General features: G+C 39.7%; 1 protein-coding gene across 1 annotated transcript in view; it reads left to right on the top strand.

Moving 5' to 3' along the window:
• The first annotated feature begins 818 nt into the window (after positions 1-818).
• The window catches only part of LOC139726528 (solute carrier organic anion transporter family member 4A1-like), an 81,477-nt gene continuing 57,598 nt past the window's right edge, over positions 819-24,697 (top strand). The window contains exons 1-2 of the mRNA XM_071637510.1: positions 819-1,257; positions 3,735-4,816. Coding sequence (XP_071493611.1) covers positions 3,976-4,816 — 841 coding nt within the window. The 5' untranslated portion in view covers positions 819-1,257; positions 3,735-3,975. The remainder of the gene's footprint in view (positions 1,258-3,734; positions 4,817-24,697) is intronic.

Genomic DNA, 24,697 nt, shown 5'->3' with positions numbered 1-24,697 from the left:
GAAGTTGTCATCCTGTAGTACTCCGATATCCGGTATACAATGCAGAAGCGTGTATGTAGGTATGTTAGTTTGATTTGGGCTCGATCGGAGATAAGCATATGTTATTGTTCGTCAGGGTGTATGCTATTTACATTCATACTTAATTTGAATAGAAAGAAAAGTACATACCATGTACATTAAACACTCATATTCAGCATGTGGAGGTAACATGCATTTACCTCTGTAATTGTACTTTCTGCATCTGTGATCGTGTGTTTCTTTTCTTATATTCAAATATCTATGTATGATGTGCTGTGTACTTAAGATCTGTCTACGTAATAAGAATCGGTTGCGTTTATCTGACATCACTTTCTGTATTTACCCACTGTGTATATATAAATATATGTATATGGTACATGACATCTGTTTCTATATTTACAAGCTGTGAATATATCTTTGATATTTGCTTCTATGACACTGATGTGCTGTAATGATGAACTCTGGGTTAACTGTGAACTTTGGTTCAAAAGTGAGAAAAGAAAAAAATGTTGTGGGTTTTGCCCAGCACGGATTGGCATTAATGGCAATAGAGAATGAAAACACCTCCTCTATGTGCTACAGTAGTTTACAATGTGTACATGGGCTGTATGGTTGTTTCCTGCTTATTTAACCCAGTCACATTACTAGTAATGTTGTTTCACTTTCGAAACATGTTTTTTTATTATTCCTTCGTGGAAGGAGTGTGGAATTCTTAATAGAGTAGTAGGATAGTACTTCCTCTCACCTAATTACCTCTTTCTGTTTTTTTTCCCTTCTCATTCATGTTTCCAGAGAGAAAGATTAAACACAGCAACAACAACCAGAACAAATTGGCGCCCTAACTATATTTGGGATTACATCCTTGTGGCTTGTAACTGGATTCATTACGTCACCTCGCCTATTCATGAAGGACTCGTTGCGGTTCTCATCCTGAATGACAACGACCGTGGCAGGAATTGCAGCTGATTCTACGTCATTAAGAAGGCGGATCGGTGAACGTCAGGCCATAGAGACTTTGTATTGATGCACGACGACAGCGCCTCAAAAAGTCAAATGACAACCGACAGCGGCGGGATAATTGTTTCTACGTCCCAATCGGTCCCGGCGTCCCTGTACCCCCAGCGGAGAGTTGGCTTCTGATTCAGCATGCGCTGGCCCTGTGCCTTCAATTTCGAGGAGGAAATTTTCAGTTTCAGTACAGCAGTGAGTTTCCTTGGTCTCAATTTCATTAGCTTACAGGTAAGTTACAGTATATATCAATATATTTCTAGACATGTATTTGTAGATAAGTCTGTACATCTATTACCTCTCATATAAAGTCAAGTACATATGCAATGTATTTGCAGTTGGACATAACACGCTTTTAAATTTCGAGATAAGCAATCCAGCAGAGTTTTATTTTCCCCCTCATGAATATGGTTATCCTTGGGAAAACTTAACAATGAGAATTTTGTCCATGTTGTGTGCCTTAACCTGTTGAGGATGGGCTGCTTTTGCTACAACAGGCATTTCCTATAGACACGTACGTACCTGCCCGAGTATACTCAGGACTCGTCCTCAATGGGTTAAAGAGTAGTTTTCTATCAATATGCTTCTTTGTACTATCTGTATGTAACTGTGCATTTATGTGAACTTTTTGAGTATGTTGTTTCATTTTATACCTTTGATATCATTGGCAGAGAACCAGAAGGTCACTGTGGCAATTTTAGGGGATATTGAGTTATTAGTATCACATTGTAGAATGATCTCTTCTACATCATGGTGTCAATTTTAAGTTATGCTCTTTTTCAGTGAACATGTTCAAAATAAAAACCAGAGAGGTACTATTTTACCCCATATTTGAAATAATGCTTATAAATCTACCAACTTTTGATTAATTAAAGGAGACGCACAGTTCTGGTCGAGGTGAGGATTTTAGCTTTTAACGTTTTGTGAGATATTCAGAAACCACTCTATTAGATGTCAATCGGAGCATGCAATTCTAAGGGGTATCAACAGTTTATTTGATGAAAATCAGTTTTGAAATGGCTGAGATATCCAAAAACAAGGTGAAACAAAGAATCCTAAAAAAAGGCGTGGCCTGTCGCCTTTTATTATTATCACTTTTTTGGATATCTCAGCCATTTGAAAACCAATTTTCATCAAATAAACATTGAATCCTTCTTAAAATTACATGCTCTTTCATTTTTCATAAGAGGTTTCTCAATATCTCACTTAGGAATGTTCAAAACATGAATCCCCACCTCAACCAGTACTGTACAGTCCCTTTAAACTTTTTAGAATCATGAAAATTGATTGTTTAGTTTTTCAAATTGTAGAACCCAGTAGCACCCTTCAGGTTCTCAGCTGGCGATGCTATGTATACTGAAAACAAAAAGATGAAAAGACTCTATACATGAAACATTAAATGTATCCCCTCCTTCCCCTTCCATCAATCAAACATTCATCACCTGACTTGTGGATGATGAGTTTATCCCACTAGCTTAAAAAGTTGATGGAACTTCATTTGATGCATCAAAAAGAAACTCAAGTTAACATAGCACGGTCTGATCTATCTCGTGAGACTTGTGTGTTCCCAAGTCCTGTGAATGTGAGACTTTGTCCCTGCTGCCTGTCATGAATAATAAATCATCCTCACACTATGCCAAACTATTCTCCTGTTTTGTTTTGGTTTTTTTTTTTTGTGCATCTCACGAAACTCAATGAATTTCACTTTAAGCATTATCTCTCCCTCCCCTCTCCATCTGCATCTGTCCTCTTTCCTGTCTCTCCATCTCTCCTCCGTCTCCATCTCTCATCTTTCTCTCCTATCTTTCTCATCTCTCCATCTCTCATCTCTCTCTCCCTTATCTCTCTCATCTCTCCTATCTCTCCCCTCCTATCTCTCTCCTATCTCTCCATCTGTCATCTATCTCTCTCATCTTTCTCCTATCTCTCAGTCTCTCTTATCTCTCCTCTTATCTCTCTCTCTCTCTCCTATCTCTCTCCTATCTCTCCATTTCTCATCTCTCTCTCTCTTATCTCTCCTCCTCTTATCTCTCTCTCCTATCTCTCTCCTATCTCTCCATTTCTCATCTCTCTCTTATCTCTCCTCGTCTTATCTCTCTCCTATCTCTCTCCTATCTCTCCATTTCTCATCTCTCTCTTATCTCTCCTCATCTTATCTCTCTCTCCTATCTCTCCATTTCTCATCTCTCTCTTATCTCTCTCTCATCTTTCTCATATCTCTCCTTCTCTCCTATCTCTCTCCTATCTCTCCCCCTCCTATCTCTCTCCTATCTTTCCATCTCTCATCTATCTCCCTCATCTGTCTCCTATCTCTCTCTCTCTTATCTCTCCAATTCTCATCCCTCTCTCCTGTCTCTGTCCTATCTCTCTCCTATCTCTCCATCTTATCTCTATCTTATCTCCCTCCCTCCCCCTCTCTCCCCGTTTTTCTCCTCTCTCAGTCTCTCTCCATTTCTCTCTCTCCATCGTCCTCTTGTAGCCATCTTGCGTTCTCGCTTCTCACGAATTTCTCACATAGCTCTCCTGTCTCCCTCCAGTTAACTGTCCAGCGTTCTGTTCTGGGAGTGCACATGTGCGCCATGGTAAGATTTAACGACACTTGCAGACATCAAACAGTTAACACACACACACACAAACGCACACACCCACACACACAGGTGCACATAAATGACCATATTCTCTCTCTTTACTTCTCCCAAATCTCACAGATGTTTTCTCAGTCCACGACCGGGTGATCGCCTGGTGCAGCACTCACACGTGGAAGTGTGTTGAACTCTCTGGTCGAGGCATTCGACAGCATTTTGAGCGCAGCTCGCCACCACAGTAGAGTCGCTTCTTCGCTCTTACCGACAGAGCCAGACTGATTGCTGTCATCTATGCTGGAGTGTATACTGTGCTAAGCTTCTTCGATCCGGCTTTGATCCCCTTGGATTTCACTTGGATTATATTATGATCATGGAGAACATGGAGGAGAAATCGTTTAACAACAACAGCAACACAATGGATGGAGTGGGGAATGGACTGAACGGCCATCCCACACACGTGCACACCGTCAATTCCAGTAACAATGCCAGCTCGGGGATTAGGACGATTCGCGCGATAGCCCCTGGCGAACTGGATGTCGTCATCCACGAGAAGCCATCGAGCAATGGCTACATGTCTGTGCAAACTACGAGTGGTTTCCATGGCGACAGCATGGATGACCTCAAGGATGAGGAGGATGAGGAGGAGGAGAATCTGTGCGGATGGGGGCAGGTTACGCCCTCCTCCTTGCAATCTTGCGCCACCATCCCTTGGTTTCTCGTATTCCTGTGTATATTTGCGATAACGCAGGGAATCACGGTGAACGGACTCGTTTACGTCATCACGACGACCCTCGAGCGACGCTTCAAGCTGCCCTCTGTGCAGAGTGGATTCATATCGAGCTCGTATGACTTTTCCGTAATGGTCGTCATCATCTTTGTCACGTACTTCGGGGAGCAGCGGCACAAACCCAAGGTACTCGCTGTCGGTGCTCTCATTTTCGCACTGGGCTCATTTATTTTCATGCTGCCGCAGTTCACGACTCCACCCTACGAGTTCCGCTCCACAGATTACGAGTTCTGCGACACGAGCCGCAACGGAAGTGATCACTGTGACACGGCCTCCCAAACCGACGGGCTTTCATTATACTTTTGGGTCTTTGTGCTGGCCCAGTTCTTACACGGCCTCGGTGCAGCACCGCTCTACACCCTGGGGATAACGTACATTGATGAGAACGTAAAACCAAAGATGACATCCCTTTATATCGGTGAGTAAGGCACAATCATGATCATCATCATATAATTCTGTGAAGCTGCAGGACATGAAGAAACTGGCATAGCTCTAATTAAAAAGTAAATGATTATGTCTAATGCTATGCCTTCCTCATCAATTCTCAGTATCTTGTACAGTTTGTCTTAACCCGTTGAGGATAGGCTGATTTTGCTATAACATTTCATTTCATTTCATTTCAATTTATTTTCATATTTCTCACATATATCACAATAAAGTATATAAATACGAAAATTATACAAAACATAATTCAGATGAGACTTCATCAGAATGTACAGAAGTTTGATTTGGTATAAACACGAGGTCTGTATGCATGCGAATTACACTGTGGTCATAATGCGAAAAAAAAATATGATGGGGCCTGCGTAAAAGCATTAGCTTGTACAGCCGCAGGTCCCGTGAGTAATCAGATTAGGGGAAGTTTAAAGTACGGATGTTTTTTAAGACCAACTATATCTGGGGAAACCGATTAAAACAAACAAAACAAAAAATCCAATTAAATATATATCACTAAATAAAAATACAGAAAAACAAAAAGCTGAAAGGTCACATGTTGCAGCAGTGAACAACAACTGCAGAGATTCAAGGGGTGTGTTGCAGAGTATAGAAAATGGCGTAACTGTATGTCATAAATACATAAGTAGAAGGTGGGATAATGAGATTTGTCGTGAATGTAAACAATACCGAAAGTTCAGGAGTAACATTCCAGCATGGGTCCTAAAACCAAGCATTCCGTGTGACCATAGTAACCGACAGCTGTCACGCGCGAGAGTTTCGATAACCGAGTGGAACAATAGGTGCATGAACAGCGCAATAGGCAGACTGTTCAAAAATAGTGTTCATGGTTAGGATCCCGCCGGACTAAGGTGGGATAGACAAGGGGTAACAGTAAAGAGCAACAAGAACTATACACTATGCATGCCGTACAATGTAGCTGCTAAGAAGATATTGCTTCAGTTTTCGTTTGAATGAGGTTACAGTGGTACAACTTACAAGTTCCATAGGGAGTTCGTTCCAATATTTGGGCCCAGCGAACATAATGTTTTTTTTCGCGAAAATTGTTCGGGTACGTGGAAGGTGATATGCGTAACGTTGACGAGTTGGATAATCATGAACTGTATAATTTCTTGTAAACATTTGGGAAAATACGTCTGGTAATTGGCCAGTTGAAAATTGAAACATAAACAGGCCGACGTTGTAATAAAATAACTCGGGAATTTTCAAAATTTTATTACTTACAAAAAGTTCGTTCGTGTGGGATAAATATCCAGTGTGGTTAACAATTCTAACAGCTCGTTTTTGTACAAGAAATAACGAATCGATAAGGTTTTTAGAAGCATTTCCCCACGCCAGAATCCCATAGTTGAGATAGGGAGATATCAAAGTTGAATATATGCTCTGTAGAATATTACTTGGAAAATAATAGCTAAGTTTGTTAAGAACCCCGGTATTTCTAGCAATAATTCTGCTTACATAATTAACATGGGTTCTCCAAGATAAATCACTATCGATATGAAGACCCAAAAATTTTGTATTGTTGACCTGTGACAGATCAATGTTGTTTATCTTGACAGAGAGAGGTAACACAGGTAGCGAATTACTGAATAACATATACTGAGTTTTATCAATGTTTAAGGATAATTTGTTCGCAAAAATCCAAGATTGGACAGAAACAAGTTCTTTATTTATTATGTTTATAAGCGCATCAGGATTTTGATGAGAGAAGAACAAATTTGTATCATCTGCAAAGCAAACGAAGGAGAGAATCTTAGAGGAGTTCTGGATATCATTAATATATAAAATAAAAAGAAGTGGGCCTAACAAGGAACCCTGTGGAACACCACAAGAAATCAGTTTTGGTTGGGAATCGTGACCGTGAATACTTACAAATTGTTTTCTATTCGTTAAATAATCAGTGAACCATTCTAGCGCCCTTCCCCGAATTCCGTAATGATTTAACTTATAAAGTAAAATGTCATGGTCTATTGTATCAAATGCCTTGGAGAAGTCAAGGAAAACACCGACAGTGTGAGAAACATCATCTATAGCATGAGCTATCTTATCAATAAACTTGAGTAATGCGTGAGTTGTACTATGTTTTTTCCGAAATCCAAATTGAAATTCAGTAAATATTTTTGCCTGAAGAAAAAAAATTAAGGGTGCGTTTATACACAAGTCTTTCGAGTATCTTTGAAAAAGAAGTTAAAAGAGAAATGGGGCGATAATTATTGACACGGTCTTTTCGCCCTTTTTTAAAAATGGGAACAACTCTGGCTACTTTCATTTTTTGAGGAACTTTACCAGTAGACAAAGATTGATTGAAAATATAAGTAAGAGGCGAGATTATTTCATGAATCACATTTTTTACCAAGAAGTTTGTGATTCCATCATATCCCGAACTTTTTTTATTATTTAACTTATCAACAATCTTTATTATTTCATCTTCGACAATTGGGACAAAAAATAAAGATTCCATATTCCTACTACCCAGGAAAGAGTGAAATTCTCGCTGTGCTTCAGGAATTCTATCAGCCAGATTTGGCCCAATGTTTACAAAAAAATCATTAAAAACTTCAGCTATATCTATGGGGTCATCAATACGAACATCATCCTCTTGAATATAACTAGGCACGTTATTATCAGTATTACGTTTCAACGCTCGGTTTATCACCCTCCACGTACCCTTCATATCAAATTTACATTTGTCGAATTGATTCATAAAATACATCCGTTTGGCTGACCGTAATGCAGAAGTGAGGATATTACGATACTGAGTATATCTGGACTTGTTTGTAACTGTGGGTACTTTGCGATATTTATGATAAAGTTTATTTTTCTTATTGATTGATTTTAAAAGTGATTTTGTAACCCATGGCTGCCGGGGTACTTTTTTATGATTTGAGTTAGAGAATTTACGACAAGGGATAGCAATATTAAGCTGAGTTATCAAAATATCTATAAAAATATCAAAAGATAGATTTACGTCATTTTGATTATATACAATCGACCAATCAACGAGTTTCAACCTTTCTCTAAAACTATTCAGGTTCGAGTCTGACATAACACGAAAACCGGATTTTTTTTGCACACTGTCAGCAAGAGGGTGGATACTACCAATAAGTGCATACACAGGAAAATGATCAGAGATATCCGTAACAACAATACCAGATGAAATATCAGAAAATGACTTGTTAACAAATATATTATCTATTAAAGTAGAAGAGAGGTCGGTGATTCTTGTAGGTCTCCTTATGAGAGGAATAAAAGACTTAGACAACAGTTGATTAAGAAACTCTTGGCAATTATGATTATCATAATTTAAAAGATTTAAATTAAAATCACCCATAAGAAAACATAATTTATTCTTGAAATAGTTATTCGACAAAATACCGTGGATTAATTCACCGAATTCAGTAAAATTAGAGTTTGGTGGCCTATAAATTTCTCCAACAATTACATTTCCTTTATTTGGTACTTTTATCTCAATGAAAATACTTTCAAAAAATTCTGTCATGAAACTGAACTCTTCTAATAACCGATGGTTTAAATTTTCTGTTACATAAAAACCAACTCCACCTCCTTTCTTGCACGGTCTATTATTTGTAATCAGTTTGAATCTATCAATATGAAACAATGAAGAAGGAGACACCTCCTGTAACCATGTTTCACTGAGGCCGATGACACCAAATGTGAATCGTAATTCATCAATGAATAAGCGAAGTTGATCAAAATGTTGGTTTAAACTCCTAATATTAAAATGAGAAAAAAAGATTTGATTTGGGTCCGAATTGGATAATGTAATGACATCTTTTTCTAAGCAGTAACTTGTAGAAAACATGTGAGGTGGAATATCATTAGGATCAAAATCAAGTTTTAATTCATCGGTTTCTGTGGTTGAAAAAAATTTTAAGTCAGAATTATCACCGTTCTCATTATTTGTAATGGTTACAGAACTTTCACCTTCCAATGACCGAACATCTACAAAAGCATTACTCATATTCATTGTGATAAAACTCAAAGCAATTCATCCTATTTTCGTTGGGAAATGTAACAGAATGTACAGCAATGTTGGGCAAGCCATATTGCCGTTGACCTGGACACAAAATGGTAGAAGACACGTAAACATGTTTGTCTTTGAGACATACATGCACCTGGACAGTTGATGCCGACATTGGAAAAACATGTTTATGCAAGAAGGAGGAAAAATACACCAGCGTGAATGCATGGAATTCGGAAATGCGAATAACAAGTGAACAATTAAGAAGTACTGGGGCACTGCAAATGCGAATGGAATGTGACACTAGGTGGGATAATGTATGAAACAATTTTCCATAGGTAAATATGAGAACATAGGGATGCATAGGTTCAACCTGTGCGGGTGACACTTCGGTACGTTCAATTAAAAATTGTAAACATGTGACCTTCCTTAAGGGCAAATGTGCACATTTGGCGTTGCCAATGAATACAAGGATGAAACATTTAAACATCAATGCAGAGACAAACGAAAAAATAAGCATGTACATCACTAGCTCTACCTTAGAGCACTTCACTAATGATAGTAGAGTGACAAAAAATATCAAACTACACATTTCTTTCGAAGATATCGACAGCCAACCCACCCTCCTCTCTTAATCCATTATATAAAATAAATTTTTAAAATCTAATTATCCAGGTTTATGGTAAGATTCATTATGTAGTACATAGCGGTATCAAAAGAAATATCACAACCCCCTCCAAAAGAGGGACTCATGTGAATACATTATACCTTGTGCATGTCACACGAGTTTAAAACATGGAGGGAATATACTCCGGTAGCCGTGGAAGAAAAATGTACTATACCAATGCATGCCTTGAACATGCAAGTTATGGGAGACTTTCCTTTCCAAAAGGAGCAAAAACAGACAACGAATACATAATGCTAATAACACGCAGTTATCAAACCTTCAGTTAATCGTTGCTTAAATCACCCGAAAGGCTCCTGACCTACACACACAATACATGGAGTCGCAGCTAGGCCGCCAAACTCGCAACCCCCGCAAGCAAAGCCTGGTTCTAAAACAACATGGCGGTCGGTCTACTTCTCCGACCCGTAACCGATGCACATATCGGTAAAATATCAAAATACAATTTATCAATACAAAGTTGTGAGTCATTTCTTTTCACTATTGTAACAGTAATAATGTGGGTATCATCATCACCTTTGTATACAATTATAGCCAGAAAGCATAAAACACTAATACGGTGTATTGTTAAGAACTCAGAAATGGCAGAGGTTAAGTGCAAAATGCGTGAATGAAAAAAACGAAATAAATGAAAGGATATTACTCATGATATAAATTCCAGTCCGACGCAGCTTTTTCTTTCCATTTTAACACAACCTTGATTCATTATGTAGTACATAGCGGTATCAAAAAGAAATATCACAACCCCCTCCAAAAAAGGGACTCATTACATTATACCTTGTGCATGTCACATGAGTTTAAAACATGGAGGGAATATACTCCGGTAGGCGTGGAAGAAAAATGTACTATACAAATGCATGCCTTGAACATGTAAGTTATGGGAGTCTTTCCTTTCTAAGAGGAGCAAAAACAGACAACGAATACATAATGCAAATAACTTGAAGTTTTAATATTAAACCTTCAGTTAATCGTTGCTTAAATCACCCGAAGGCTCCAGCTAGAGTTAATGTAGGTTTAAAACATGGAGGGAATATACTCCGGTAGGCGTGAAAGAAAAATGTACTATACAAATGCATGCCTTGAACATGCAAGTTATGGGAGTCTTTCCTTTCTAAGAGGAGTAAAAACAGACAACGAATAGATAATGCTAATAACTTGCAGTTATTAAACCTTCAGTTAATCGTTGCTTAAATCACCCGAAAGGCTCCAGACCTACACACACAATACATGGAGTCTTCTCCGACCCGTAACCGATGCACATATCGGTAAAATATCAAAATACAATTTATCAATACAAAGTTGTGAGTCATTTCTTTTCCCTATTTTAACAGTAATAATGTGGGTATCATCATCACCTTTGTATACAATTATAGCCAGAGAGTATAAAACACTAACACGGTGTATTGTTATAAGAACTCAGAACTGGCAGAGTTTAAGTGCAGAATGCATGAATGAAAAAGACGAAATAAATGAAAGGATATTACTCATGATATAGATTCCAGTCCGACGCAGCTTTTTCTTTCCATTTTAGCACAACCTTGGTTCCAGCGAGAAGTATTTTTGTAAAGACACCTTTCTGCTTTCGTAGGTCGTAGGCAATCTTCGCGAGCTCACCTCTCCGAGCTTTTAGACTGGGAGGCAGGTCGGTACGCACGGTAATTCTGCGGTTGGAGAGTCCTGGGTCATCGCCAGCCCGCGGTTGACGCTGCCGTGTCTCGAACGCGTTGAGAACGAGGTTCCTGTCACGCATGAACACAAATCTGGCGATGATAGCTCTCGGGGGAGGGTCGCGGGATGGGCCTCCAGAGGCCTGGTTGGAACCAAAGTCGCGGCGAGGAAGCCGGTGGGCATTGGCTAGCTGGATGCCATCAGCATCGGTCGCGCTGAACCCAAGATGAATGAAGGCGTCACGAAGAACCCGGTCAATTTGTTCGTTCGGTGTTTCCGTTACTCCGTAGAATAGGAGGTTACTCCGTCGGCCATGAATTTCCATGGCGGTCAGCTTATCGTTGAGTTTGGAGATCTCGTCCGCCATCTTGTTCACGATATCTGGAAGCTTCCTCTGTTCAATTTCGATTATTTTATCGGAGTTCATTGAAACCGAGGCTTCCAGTTCCGTGAGCTTGCCATTAATTGCAGTAACTTCTAGCTTTAGGGCGTCCAGTTTTTCGCAGACTGAAGCGGATGAGCGGGAAATAGACCGTTGAATGTCAGCTAGAGTTAGGTTAGAAGCGTCACATGGCGTTTCAGTGGTATCATTGTGAGAGCTGCTATCACTTGCGGGCGGGGCGGGTTGGTTGGCATGTGGTGCCCTAGACTTCTCCTTCGGGCGTGTAGAACGGGTAGGCATGCGGTCTGGGCGGTCAGCCATGTTGGGAGTAAACGTAACAAAATGTTCAAATAAATGAACGAAAATTTGCAGAAGTGATGAGTTCTTCGTTATATGGACTATCAAAATCAGCAGATGACAGAAATGCAGTTCTGTTAATCCATGTTACGTTGCCAGTAGAGTAGTGCCTGCATTCCAAGCGTAAAACGAAGGGCGGTGGCCGTCGATCGGAGAGCGCTACGAATAAACGTCCTCCCCCATTGGAGTCGATGATTGCAAAAAACATGCAATTCCCATAGACACCTGATAGAATACTGCCAAAATATAGCAGCGTAATTTGAATGTAAATATTTTAATATATTCCACAGTTTAGACTGAAACTATTAAAATCTGAATATCAGGAAGATTTCAGACATTGTAGTCCACTGTTCAGCCATCTAGGATAGGTAAAATTGATAACAATTTCTTGAGATCTTGTCTTTGTCGTGTTTTGTGCACACATATTTATGCAGGTACATTTTAGCTCATAAAAGCTGTGCCTAAAAAAAAAAAAGGATATACATGAATAGCACTGCAGCTAAAAATATTTTTGAAAATACTTAAATTATCAAGTTCCTGGAAGTAAGGATACATTGTTTCTGCCCCCCCCCCCCATCTTCCAAAGATAGGGTAATGAAGTAGATGGTACATCGAAAGTGTGTACATATGGAAGCATGTGACTGTCATGAGCTTTGCTTTCCAAGGTTGGTGTGTCAATCTATGCTATACTGTTTGCCCATCATCAATGCTTGAGTGAGAATGGAACAGCTTTGATGGTACTGTGAGATCCACTGCAGATGAGGGTATTAGCTCCTGGAGAAAGAGAGAAAGAGAAAAAGATAGGTAGATATATCTATAGATAGATAGATAGATAGATAGATAGATAGATAGATAGATAGATAGATAGATAGATGGATGGATGGATGGATGGATGGATGGATGGATGGAAGGATGGATGGATGGATAGATGGATGGATGGATGGATGGATGGATGGATGATGGATGGATGGATGGATGGATGGATGGATGGATGGATGGATGGATGAATGGATGGATGGATAGATAGATGGATGAATGGATAGATAGATGGATGGATTGATGGATGGATGGATGGAGGGAGGGATGGATGGATGGATGGATGGATGGATGGATGGATAGATGGATGGATGGATGGATAGATGGATGGATGGATGGAGGGATGGATGGATAGATGGATGGATGGATGGATGGACGGATGGATGGATAGATAGATAGATAGATAGATAGATGGATAGATAGATAGATAAAGAGATAGCAACAGACATTATCGAGAGAGAGGAAGATATTTGTAGATAGGTAGAGTGAGAGATACACTCATAGATAGATAGATAGATAGATAGATAGATAGAAGGAGAGAGATATACATTTAAATAAAGAGAGAGAAATAGAATTGTACATAGAGAGATAGATAGATGGATGGATGGATAGAGAGATAGCAATAGACATATAATATATTTACAGAGAGAGAGAGATGTTCATAGATAGGCAGAGTGAGAGATATATGTATATGTACTTGTAGATAAATAGACCGATAGAGGGAGAGAGGGATACATTTAGATAAAGAGAGGGCGAAATATACTTGTAGATAGATAGATAGAGATAGATAGAGAGGGAGAGAGATACATGTAGACAGATAGATAGAAAGATAGAGGTACTTGTAGAGAGGGGAAAAAAAGCAAGAAAAAGGGAGAGGAGAAGGGTGAGGGGGAAAAGAGACTGTCCTCTCTGTAACCTCTTTGTGCGTATCCTTTCATTATTGTTACGGAATATCTGCGGTTGTGTATTGCTGTGACAGCTGATACGTTAGCCATTCACGACAGTCTGCAGACTTGCTGGGGCATCCCTACAGAATCTTCTCTGTCTTCCTCTCTCTCTCTCTCTCTCTCTCTCTCTCTGTTGTTGTTTTTTTCTTCTTCTTCTTTCTTTCTCCTGTATCCTCTCCACTAGATATTGCCTTTTTAGAGGTACTATGTATTCATAATAAGACTTGGCATTGCCATGTGAGTTATATTTCCCCTGAAGTGTGCAGTGCTGAGAAAAATCTTATCTCTTTTGATATTAAAGATCTTCAGACAATTGTATTAAAAACTCGAAAGTTGTCAGTGATATACCTGAAAATATGCACCAAGCCACTTTGTATCATAACTTTTAACTCATTGAGGGCGGGCTAATTTTTTGTTATACAACATGTATTTCCCATGGACCCCTGCCCGAGTATACTCTAGACTCATCCTCAATGGATTAAAACATTGCACCCTTTCCCAACCCCTCATAAATTTCAGTTTGCCTTTTTTTTTAATTAATGAAAATCACATGGAAGAAGGAGAACTGTTTTGAGACCAAAATGTTGATATTAGATGCAAACTCCATACTATTTTTTTTTACAACAATTTAATATCATGTTTCTCTTGGTGGCTCCACTTTCTGATCCTAATTAAAGGTGGGTCCCATCTTTTATTCGGATCGCTTTCTTGACCATTTTCAAAACCAATTTTCATCAAATAAACATTGAATTCCTATTTGAATTACATTGTACGTGTTCCTTTATAATCTAGAAGAGATTTCTCACCAACTCATGTAAAGCTGGAAACCTGAAACCAGATCTCAAATGAAACTACACCATCCCTTTTAGCATGATAATCAAGAAGTGTAACGTTTTTTATCGGGATGTTTATGATGACGTTTATGCTGACGTTTATGCCAGTGATTCACAGTAGTTAATGTTCTGCTGGTCGGAAACTGACAATATTTGACCGGAGTCGACACACAATCACTCCCAGCTTGTGATAAAAGAGTCGCTCATTACCTTCCAGTTGGAATCGCCATCATGTTTATTATAGACAAATGTGTCACTTGTGTTTGGCTTGCCATTATTATTTTTCTTCTTTTCAATTGAATGCCTCCACTGTCTACAGGCATAGATTATTCCATTTTGCCCCTTATATAGCACATATGTCATAAATGACAAAGCAGTGTGATAGTCAAGGGCAACAGCTGGGGAAGGTATGCCCCAAACACGATGATTTTTGAAAAGGATGATTCTCCACCATCGTCATGTCTTATAAATAGCCTCGCAAGGTGGAGGGCAAGGTCTGTGATGAGGATGTGGCGCAGACTCCTCACTCTCATCTCCAAGAATGCTCCCACAATGCCCCTTTCATACTGGGAGGGATAGTCGCAACACGACAGCGGTCGTCAATGTGTAAATATTTGTTGAGAACACAGATTGTTTGCCAGCTATCTATTAAATGATAATCTGAGATAATCTCAGATTATCTCACCACTTCCAAACAATCCTTGTGGCAGATTTCCTCTGAAAAAAAAAGATGAATTGAACAAAGAAAACATAATGAAAAACAAAACAAATATAAAGCAAACAATTGGAAACAGAAAATGTGGACAATAATGAGAAATATCTTTTGTTTCTTGTGTTAGGAATGACAGTGTTGAAGGATCATGCAGCCTCAAAAAGCGATCGAACACAGAATTTTGTTGGAAACATCCTTATGTACACACAGACTTCACGCTGCTTCATGTTACTCCATCTCGTGAATCATGGGATTTGCTGAAACAAGGCAGGAGATTAACATTCAGTCTGTCACTTGTTTCAAAGTGTGGACTTCCTTGCCCTTTGTCTAGCATTCTTATGACAGATGACTCACGCGTCGGATTTTCCTTGTCGATGCACGCCATCCCCCCTCGCAAAAGATTTAAGTGAGTTTCAGCCATCATTCACGCTGGGACTTTGTCATCAGTGAAAAGTAAAATTGCTCTTTAACCCATTGAGGATGGGCTGATTTTGCTACAACACCCATTTTCCCACAGACACCTGCCCAAGTATACTTGGGACTAGTCGTCAACGGATTAACTGTGAGTTATATTCACATGAGGCTTATCATTGATGGTAGAACTTGTAGTTACAGCTATCAATGTGGCTGCACTTGACGATAAAATCCGAAAGCGCAATGCACCATGTGTGATGGTTTCTGTTCTTTTCATAGCTTCAGATACATTGTACGTATATTGCAAAACTGAACTTAATGTATACACAGCATTCTGTTCTTGATGAAGAGTGATTTATGTTTGTTAATAGTCTCTTTTTCTTTATAAATAAACAAGAGTTACTGATTCCAAATATGGAGGAAAAAAACAATTACATTATTTCCACCCCAGGCTGGTGGTGATAGATTATGTCTGGTGATTCAGTCTCAATTTTGTTTAGCTGAGTTTAAAATTTCTTGGCATTTCTTGGTTTTATTGTCATCTCATATGCAGTGAGTTACACTTCACTTTATGTCTAGAATTTGAGTGTGAAGATCAAAAGATGGATTTGAATCTATACTAGACGGCTCAAACAGAACGGGCAGGCATTCCCGCAGAGGAAAAATGGCACAGTCATAATAATGGAGCTAAATTGGCAATTCCGAAGCTGACGACGAAGAGGGGACAGTGACTTGGCAATTTGCTGCGCCGAAAATCGAGTGATCAAGCGACGTTATTAGATGTGATTTCACATCCATGTTCACGTCCCTGAATATATTGGAACCATGTGAGAGAGAGATATATACATGTATATCTTATAAAAGAGATAGAGAGAGAGAGAAATATATCTGAGTGAAAGAGAAATATATATCTAAGAGAGAGAGTGAAATACATATTAATACATGTATAAGAGACAGACAGAGAGAGAAAGTGAGAGAAAGGCAAGGAGAAGGAGGAAAGAAAAGGAGAGAGGAGTGAGAAAGCGTTTAACGCAAACATCGATGCACACTCTTTTGACGTGGTGGCAAACCACATACATACGAGAGTTAGATGAGTCAAGAATAACTCTGGTGAGAAAACCAAAGCAGGCTGCTGTAAGGAAAGAACGGATAAGGACAAAAACTGAGAGAGAGAAAAAAATAAAGAAACAAGGGGGGGGGGGTTAGAATGGATGAGTGATTGGATGACAAATTGGCCCACAGGGAGGTGGAAATTGGGGTTTCCACCCCCCAATTTGCTCCTCCGTCCGTTTTTTCACCGAAGATATCATGACAATAGGTCCGCCGAGCTCCATTACAGTCGATGCTATGGAAGGGATCAGGGCGGGAATTAGCGTGCTCCGTTCATGAACGAGAGAGAGGGAGACAGAGGGATAGAGAAGAACAGAGCCAGACAAGCGGTTAGCTATTATTTTTTGCAACTGGGGGGACATCCCCATTGTCTCTTCAAATTATCGCGTTCCCCCGTATCTCCGTCTCCACTTCTTTTTTTTCTACTCTCCATTGTTCAATTATTGATGCGTCTTCCGAGCTGCCTCCCTCGTAGGCGACTGTTAATCCTGTGCTCATGAGGAGATCGGTAAAAATCATGTCCGAAGTTTATTTCCACTTTCCATGTCTTTGTCCCTCCCTTCATACCTTCCTTCTGTTGCTGTCGCATAGCTGTAATCACTCGCACCCAATAGTCAGCGATATTATCGCAACTTTTTGTGAGAATCAGTGGAAACCAGAAATTGGTTGCCGGACGTTTCCAATAAAATCAGGGATTTTTATGCATTTTTCTGTATGAAATATGATACAATGTAGGTCTTTGCACTTTTATATTCTACTAACTCTGCAACCATTAAAATGAAAAAAAAAAGGAGAACAATTTTACTGCAGTTAGTGGAGCTTGTGGTCAAGTATCGCCGGTCACTGTGTAATTTGTTGTCTCTGCAGCCCTGGATTGAAAGCAGAAGGAGGTGGTCACTGTGTCTTTCACTGCCCCGTCCAGAACTGGCAAATTAGGTTGGCGGGTAGAAGGTAGCAAGTGGCATTCTGCCTAAATGAGGAGAAGCAGTGGGCCAAAGTGCCCTGCAATGCATTGGAGACTATGTTTTGAAATATGTTTCCAAAGCTCCTTCTCCTCTCACTTCCCACTGATGTTTATACAGAGCAGATCAATTTGTTGTTGTTATTTTTGTAAATGTTAATTTGTTTTCTTCATCCACAATAAGAAAATATGGACTTGAAAAAAAAGGAGCTCTTCCTGAAATTCAATTCAGTAGGATTCTAATATACCATTTCCCCATATTTTGAACACCAAAGCATGTTTTTGTCTTCAGAATATATACTTCTTTATCATGTGATTTTATGCATCAGTATGTTTTCCAACCTGCAGGGGTTGACAGCCCCAAATGTTATTATCATTATACCCGATCTGCAAATTGGCAACCATTTGTGCAGCTACCCCTTGTGCCCTTACAGCAAGTTTAATCAAAGTAATACAGCTCTTGATGATGACATATATGATTTAGAGAGAAGGAAACTTGATGAAAGATTAAACAGGCAAGAATTAAAGATTGGGTCGTGAACATGCAAAGGTTACATCTACAAGGAAGGAAAAAAAAGGAGTGAAAAGGTGAATGAGAATATAGAAAATTCAAGGTGAGTAACCTTTTAAACACGAGTCCAGTGTAGGAGGAGACCTTGGACACAAATCATGTTTGCCAGTTGTGAATTCTTACTAATCAGCCAGCGATTCGTCTCATGCATGTGCAGTGACATTAGCCGATACCTGACAGAATTGATCGGGGCGAGGAGGCGGGAGTCCCTCGTGCACGATGTCATTAACCCGGGCTCGTTTGTCAGCCGCTCATGATTTTGTTTGAGGAGGGGCTGCCCAATTTTCGTGATTACTCCATCTATCGTCAGTAGAGTATTGGAGGGGCAGGGGGATGGATGAGGAGGCAGAGGAGGAGGAGGAGGAGGAGGCCAGAGGGGGGTCGCAAGGGCGACACAAGTGGGCGGGGCAGGGAAAGACCTCCATCCCTTCATCCCTGATTAGTCGCCTGTGCAGAATCAAGATGTCGGCAGGTAAAAGGCCAGGATTTATTTTTGGAGGACCACCTCGTGCAAATGGAGATAAGGGTACAAGTGCCCTGGGATGCTATATAGCCACCATGTTGATAATTTTGTTTGATTCGACGATTTGACTGGGGTTGTAATAGCATCTACCTTTCAAAGCAAAATAAGAAATTGGATGAAGTGGATGACCTAAAAAAAAATACCTCATGAGGTGGAAGATCAGCTTACATGAATAATATTTGACACTGCTGACCACTCTTAAAGGATTGATGCGTTAGATTAATTTTCATATGAGGTTGACACTAAAATCTGAGAGCGTAGAGCAGTATCTTTCATGGAAAACCAGGTTTAGAGAAAATGTATAGGAATATCTAGATTCTAAAAGTGACCAGTTTATCTTAAATCTGGAAGTAAGTAAAAGAGTTGTGATGTTTTATGCACAAATAACTTGCAGGTTAGTAGGACACTTTTGAAGACAATGCGTGGCTTTCATGACATTTGAATAATTCTACTAATTTTTCATCAACTTTTTCCTTTTTTGTTTTGGTCTTTATGGTTTCCAATAACTTTTTGCTTGGAGGCATATACAGTATATTCCCCTTAAAATGTGTAGGCTACAAGGTAAACTGTATTTCTTGGTTGTCTTCAAAAACATGTCAGGTGGTCGGGAGATTTCCGACACTCACTCTGCTCTTTACCGAGCTTTTATCTGGCGAAAATTTAATCTCTTGATCCGCCGAGGATTTTCAGCATATCGGATGACGGCATTCCACTCTGCAGCTGGGTGAGTGATGTGACGAGAGCCCAGGTAACGCGAGATTGTAATCGTATTTCCACGCCAAGACTAAATGTTGGGATTTCTCCCCCGCCCATATTGCTATGGTTGATATGTTTTAGCAAACGCGATGCCAACACAACACGTGTTTGTGTGTGTGGGACCAGCCTTCCAATAGGTTGTATCTCTAAATACACTCCTGGTTGGTGAAAAAAGAATAACTCTTAGAAATGAATACTGAGTTAGCTGTTGATGTCAGAATGCCGAGGATCAGACTTCACCTGAACACTTTGTGTGCTTCGAGTGTTGATATGTGCTGAAAACCCCATAGTGAGTTACACACTATCTATAAGTCCCTGGCACAGAAAGGGTTAACTTTAAGGATGAGTCCCGGGTATACTCGGGCAGGTGTCTATGAGAAGCGCGCATTATAGCAAAATCAGTCCGTCCTCAACGGGTTAAAGAACCAATTGCAGTTCAGAAGGTTAGACAGAAGATAAAGTAAATGAAATATTGATGATTGTCATATTTGTATGGATTACACTACAGCTACACTGTATCATGTCATTCCCACATTCGATTAAGCATCAAATTTTCAACACGAGCCTTTTATAGATTACTATCATTGATTCAAACCATAAAACGCTCTGTGAAATGTCAAACCAATAAATGGCCATTTTCTGCCTCAGTGACTCCTCCGTTTTGAAACTCCATGACCCCACTTGCAGTGATTTAAAACTAGATTTATTCTCTGTGATTCCTAATGGTGAAAGGCCCCTGATTATTTGTTGAATCTAATTGAAGTGCATTGATAAATCACATGGCAACATCTTGTGTAGGGAGATTTTAACCTTCCATTCACACTCATCCAGAAAGGGAACTTAGTCTTCTTTATCTCTACTAATCAGCAGGATCCGAGATACAAATATGGCAAGGGGGAGGGAGAGCTAACATGCTCAACTGCTCATGATTAGACTAGGACATGAAATCTGGAATTCTGGAACACACATGTGCAATGATAAATCTCTCCCAGAATGATGTCAAGGAAATTTTGACGCCCATGTTTTTAAGACCCTCGCAGATGTCTCCAGATTAATTGAAAAAAGAAATGGCATATATACGTGCATTTGGACACACCCTAATGATGTTAACATGACTATGATGGATTATTAAACTAGTCCAGCTGTTCTCAGCTTCTTGGAAAGTTAATGAGATCAGCTGTTTGGCTCCAGAAGTGCCTAATAAACCTTGAAATTCCTCATTGGTAATGTATAGTAGATGTCTTAAAGCTATCAAATGCACAGTTTAGTCTCATCATTGTAAAGAAGGTGGAGGGGAGGGGGACGTAACCGCATAGATTAAAAAAAAGATGCATTGTATCAAGAAAAAGAAGAAACTGATTCTAAACTGTAAAACAACACAGCATTTACATATTAGCATAGAAGCTCAGCTGTATTGGAAATCCATCTGAGATTGCAAAATATTTTGTTTTAAGATCAAAAGTTTAACACTAATTTCAAAGGTATTTACAAGATTATCTATTTCACAAATTAACCCCTTCCCAACCCAAACACTGTCTTTCCAATTGACATTTCACAGGGTCCATTGCCTTCCTGTTCGTAAATTGGTTAATCCCCTGCACCCACCCCAGCCCAAACACACACACATACACACACTATGCAGATACCCTCTACACAACTGAGTTAAAAGTGAAATAATGAATGAAGTGATAATGCCGTCATAGCATACTATGAATAGCTTTGCCACAATCAAAGTTGATAGTATTCCAGCATTATGACAAGACAATACCATTATTATATCCTGAAAACAAGACAAAAATAGCAGAGAAAAATGTCCTTGTTAAGAAATCAATGCACATTTCTTCAACAAAATATGATTCACAAACCCCTTCACCCTTTACACGAAACAGATATTTGAAAGGAAAGAAAATGAAATAAAAAAAAAATGACTGCATAGTCATGTTACTGTGATTCTAGTCTTGGGTTCCTTATGTTCCTTGTTTTTATAGAGCAGGAAGGATTATGCCATTCTTCTAATGTAGATATGAAACAATTATCGCAGGTCAAATGCCTCCGATACCTGAAAAGAGGTGAACTGCCCAGATTTTTACATTCATAGTATGACACGCCATCCACTGCCATACAGATTAAGCTGAAAGGATGTTAACCTGTTGAAGACAAACTGATTTCCCTATAACACACATTTCCCATTCACCCCAGCCTGAGAATACTTGGGACTATAGTCTTCAATGGGTTAAACATTTTAATGTTAAGTCAGTTCATAGTTAGAAAGACAAACTGACATAATATTGCAGCAAGTTCGTCAAATCTATTTTTATGTTCATTTTTAATAAAGGAGTTATATTTGCAATCTTCATAATGTGCATGTCATTTTAATGAAATCCAAATCTAAACTTCAAAGTGACATTTTCTACAGACTTCAGTCTGATGTGACGAGGAAGTTCCCTCTTTTTCTTTTTTTTTTGATTAACTCGTTAAGTAAAGGCTGATTTTTGCTGCAATATGCATTTCCCATTGACACCTGCCAGAGTATACTCGGAACTACCCTGCAGTCTTCAACAGGTTAAGAGTTGAAGTCCAGTGGCCATAATGCTAAAAAAAAAAGCAATGCCATAAAAGGCATGGCCATGTACATAACATAGAGAATCACACTGTTTGTCTACATAGTTTTGTGCTCAGATTTTAGCTCATGGGACACTATGTTGAATGTCGTTGAAGGAGCAGGGAGCAAGAGCTGTCCTGAAGTTTATAATCTTATTCAGGGGGCGTGCATGTTAACTGCCTCCTTACTCAGAAATGCTCCATGAAGGCATGTTGTAATGCATCAATAAGTAGGGGGCCTTTATTGTTAGAAGTCCCATCGAAGCTGCACTGTCTCATCAAATGCCAGGGCTGTCCAGATATGTGCAGGCAGCTCGCTGCTCAATGTACCATCACATCTTTCAATTCCTGGAGAAATCTACACGTGTAGTTAAAATAACACCTAATCACATTAATTTTATTGTTGACTGTCGTTCTTACGGAGAAAACCAAATTGAAATCTCAGTGTGATTTTAACCCATTGAGTTCACTGATGTACCACATCTTGTGAATTCCCCAAGAATTTTATTGAGATGCCACCTAATCACATAATTCTATGGTTGATTGTTGCTCAGATTACAAAGAAAACAAGATGACAATCTCAATGTGATTTCAAACTGTAGTTTGTGTTGAGTCAAATGTATAATACGCGAACACACATCAGCTCTTTATCATGTATGGACATATCACTGTTCAGGAATTGCTCAGTGAATGAATGAATACTTCTATCAAGGGTTATTGGCTGGGGAAAAAAAGTCTTATTCCTTCTGTCATTGACTGATAATTGCCAGACATTTCCATAAAAATAGAGTGCCCTATCCTTGAACCGTTGCAAGTGAGACGTGCCATTTGTTGTACCGATTGCGTAGATGTCTTAATTAGACCAGAACATCCTTGTTAAAGAAAAGAAGGGGGAAGGAATATTGTTGTAAATAATGTCAGCTCGGCTGGCACTGCGCCAATACACTTGTGGTTTGATTTGCACTCTGAAATGAGGACTTGTAGCAATTACACCAAAGAGGAAGGGTAAAAAGAGTTTACGGAATGTTTGCAAAAAAGGGAATGCTAGAACATGACCGTGTGCACCCATCTGATAAATTGCACGTGATGGAGCTAAATCCGACAAATTGAACTCCCAAATGTGCCGAGCAAAGATATTTGGGAGTTCCATCAAGAACAGCTGTACTTTTTGGCTGATGTCTTTTATTCAAACCATGGAACATGCATTCCATGACTCAAAGAGAGATATAAATGAGCTATTTACGGAAGAATGATATCCAATTATTTATGATTTCTCGACTCAATCTCTGAGTGGATCAGATATGTACCCAGAATTCAAATGTCGCTTGTCATGTGACATTACATTCTTGATCACCAAAGACCTAGTGGGATTAACAGCAGGATCGTATGAATGGCTCGTATATATAGGACAACTAGAGGACAGATTTCAAATTTTGTTGTCAAAAGCACTTGTAATCCTCCATTTTCAAAGGAATCCCCACTTTTGCAGATGTCAGACACAAATTTACTTGTAAGGCCTGCTCACATTCTCATTCCATTAAACTGTGCACTTTGTGTTGAAAGGTCTCTGATGAATTTTCAATGTTTCCAAGCTGTTCTACTTTTCTTTTTCTTTTTTTTTTTTTGGAGGGGGGGTAGGAGGGGGAAGGGGGTTCTTTACATCCATGGAAAACTTGACTCTTGTTATGCCCACAGAAGGTGTGACTTCAAATGTAAATCTCATTTGTGTGAAAATTTGAGGCATGCCCTTCTCTCTTCTTTGTGTTTCTGGACTTCTAATCGATCCTGGCATCTGTTGCAGATGACACCATCAGTGTGTTTAAGACCTGCCATCTCGTTTGGGCTGAATTGAATTTTGAAACTTTAAGCGGGATGCCATACATACTGAGAAGATTCACCGGTTGGACACTCGTGCAGCTGGACAGCAGATTGAGCAAAATAACAAAAACAAAACCAAAAAGCGCTCAAACCGTTCCATCCTTGGTTCAGAGTATCGTAGGATGGTGAGATTCCCACGAGGGACAAAGGTTGTCTTGTATAAAAGTTTACGACTAGAAAAGACAGACAAGGAGAGAGCGAGAGAAGATGAAAAATTGAAGAAAATGATTGGAGATAATTGTCTGAGAGGGTGAAAATTCCCAGAGTCCATTCATGGATAGGGGAGTGGGATGCATGCCCGTTGCCATGGTGCTGTAAGTGAGCCGCATCATCCCAATGGGATGTGGCACTGATTGCTTTTCCAATCGCAGACCCCCTCCCTGCGATGGGAGAACTTGGCCATGGGAATCTGGCCTGGGTTGGAGTCATTTGTCCTGGACAGCTGTGAGAGAGTAATCTTCTTCTGCTAATGAGGACTTGATTAGTCAAGATTTGCATCTCCAAGGTCTTTCACCCCCATTTTTAGCTCACCTGAGCCAAAGGCTCAAGTGAGCTATTGCGATCGCCCTTCGTCCGGCGTCCGTCGTGCGTCGTGCGTCGTCCGTCGTCCGTCGTCCGTCGTCCGTCGTCCGTCGTGCGTCGTCCGT

This window comes from Diadema antillarum, unplaced genomic scaffold, assembly GCF_040938485.1.
Source record: "Diadema antillarum isolate AM-2024a unplaced genomic scaffold, OU_Dant_1.0 seq00000086_RagTag, whole genome shotgun sequence".
In the NCBI taxonomy this organism is placed as follows: Eukaryota; Metazoa; Echinodermata; class Echinoidea; order Diadematoida; family Diadematidae; genus Diadema; species Diadema antillarum.
The sequence above is the reverse complement of the archived record's forward strand: the minus strand, read 5'-3'. Positions and strand labels throughout refer to the sequence as shown.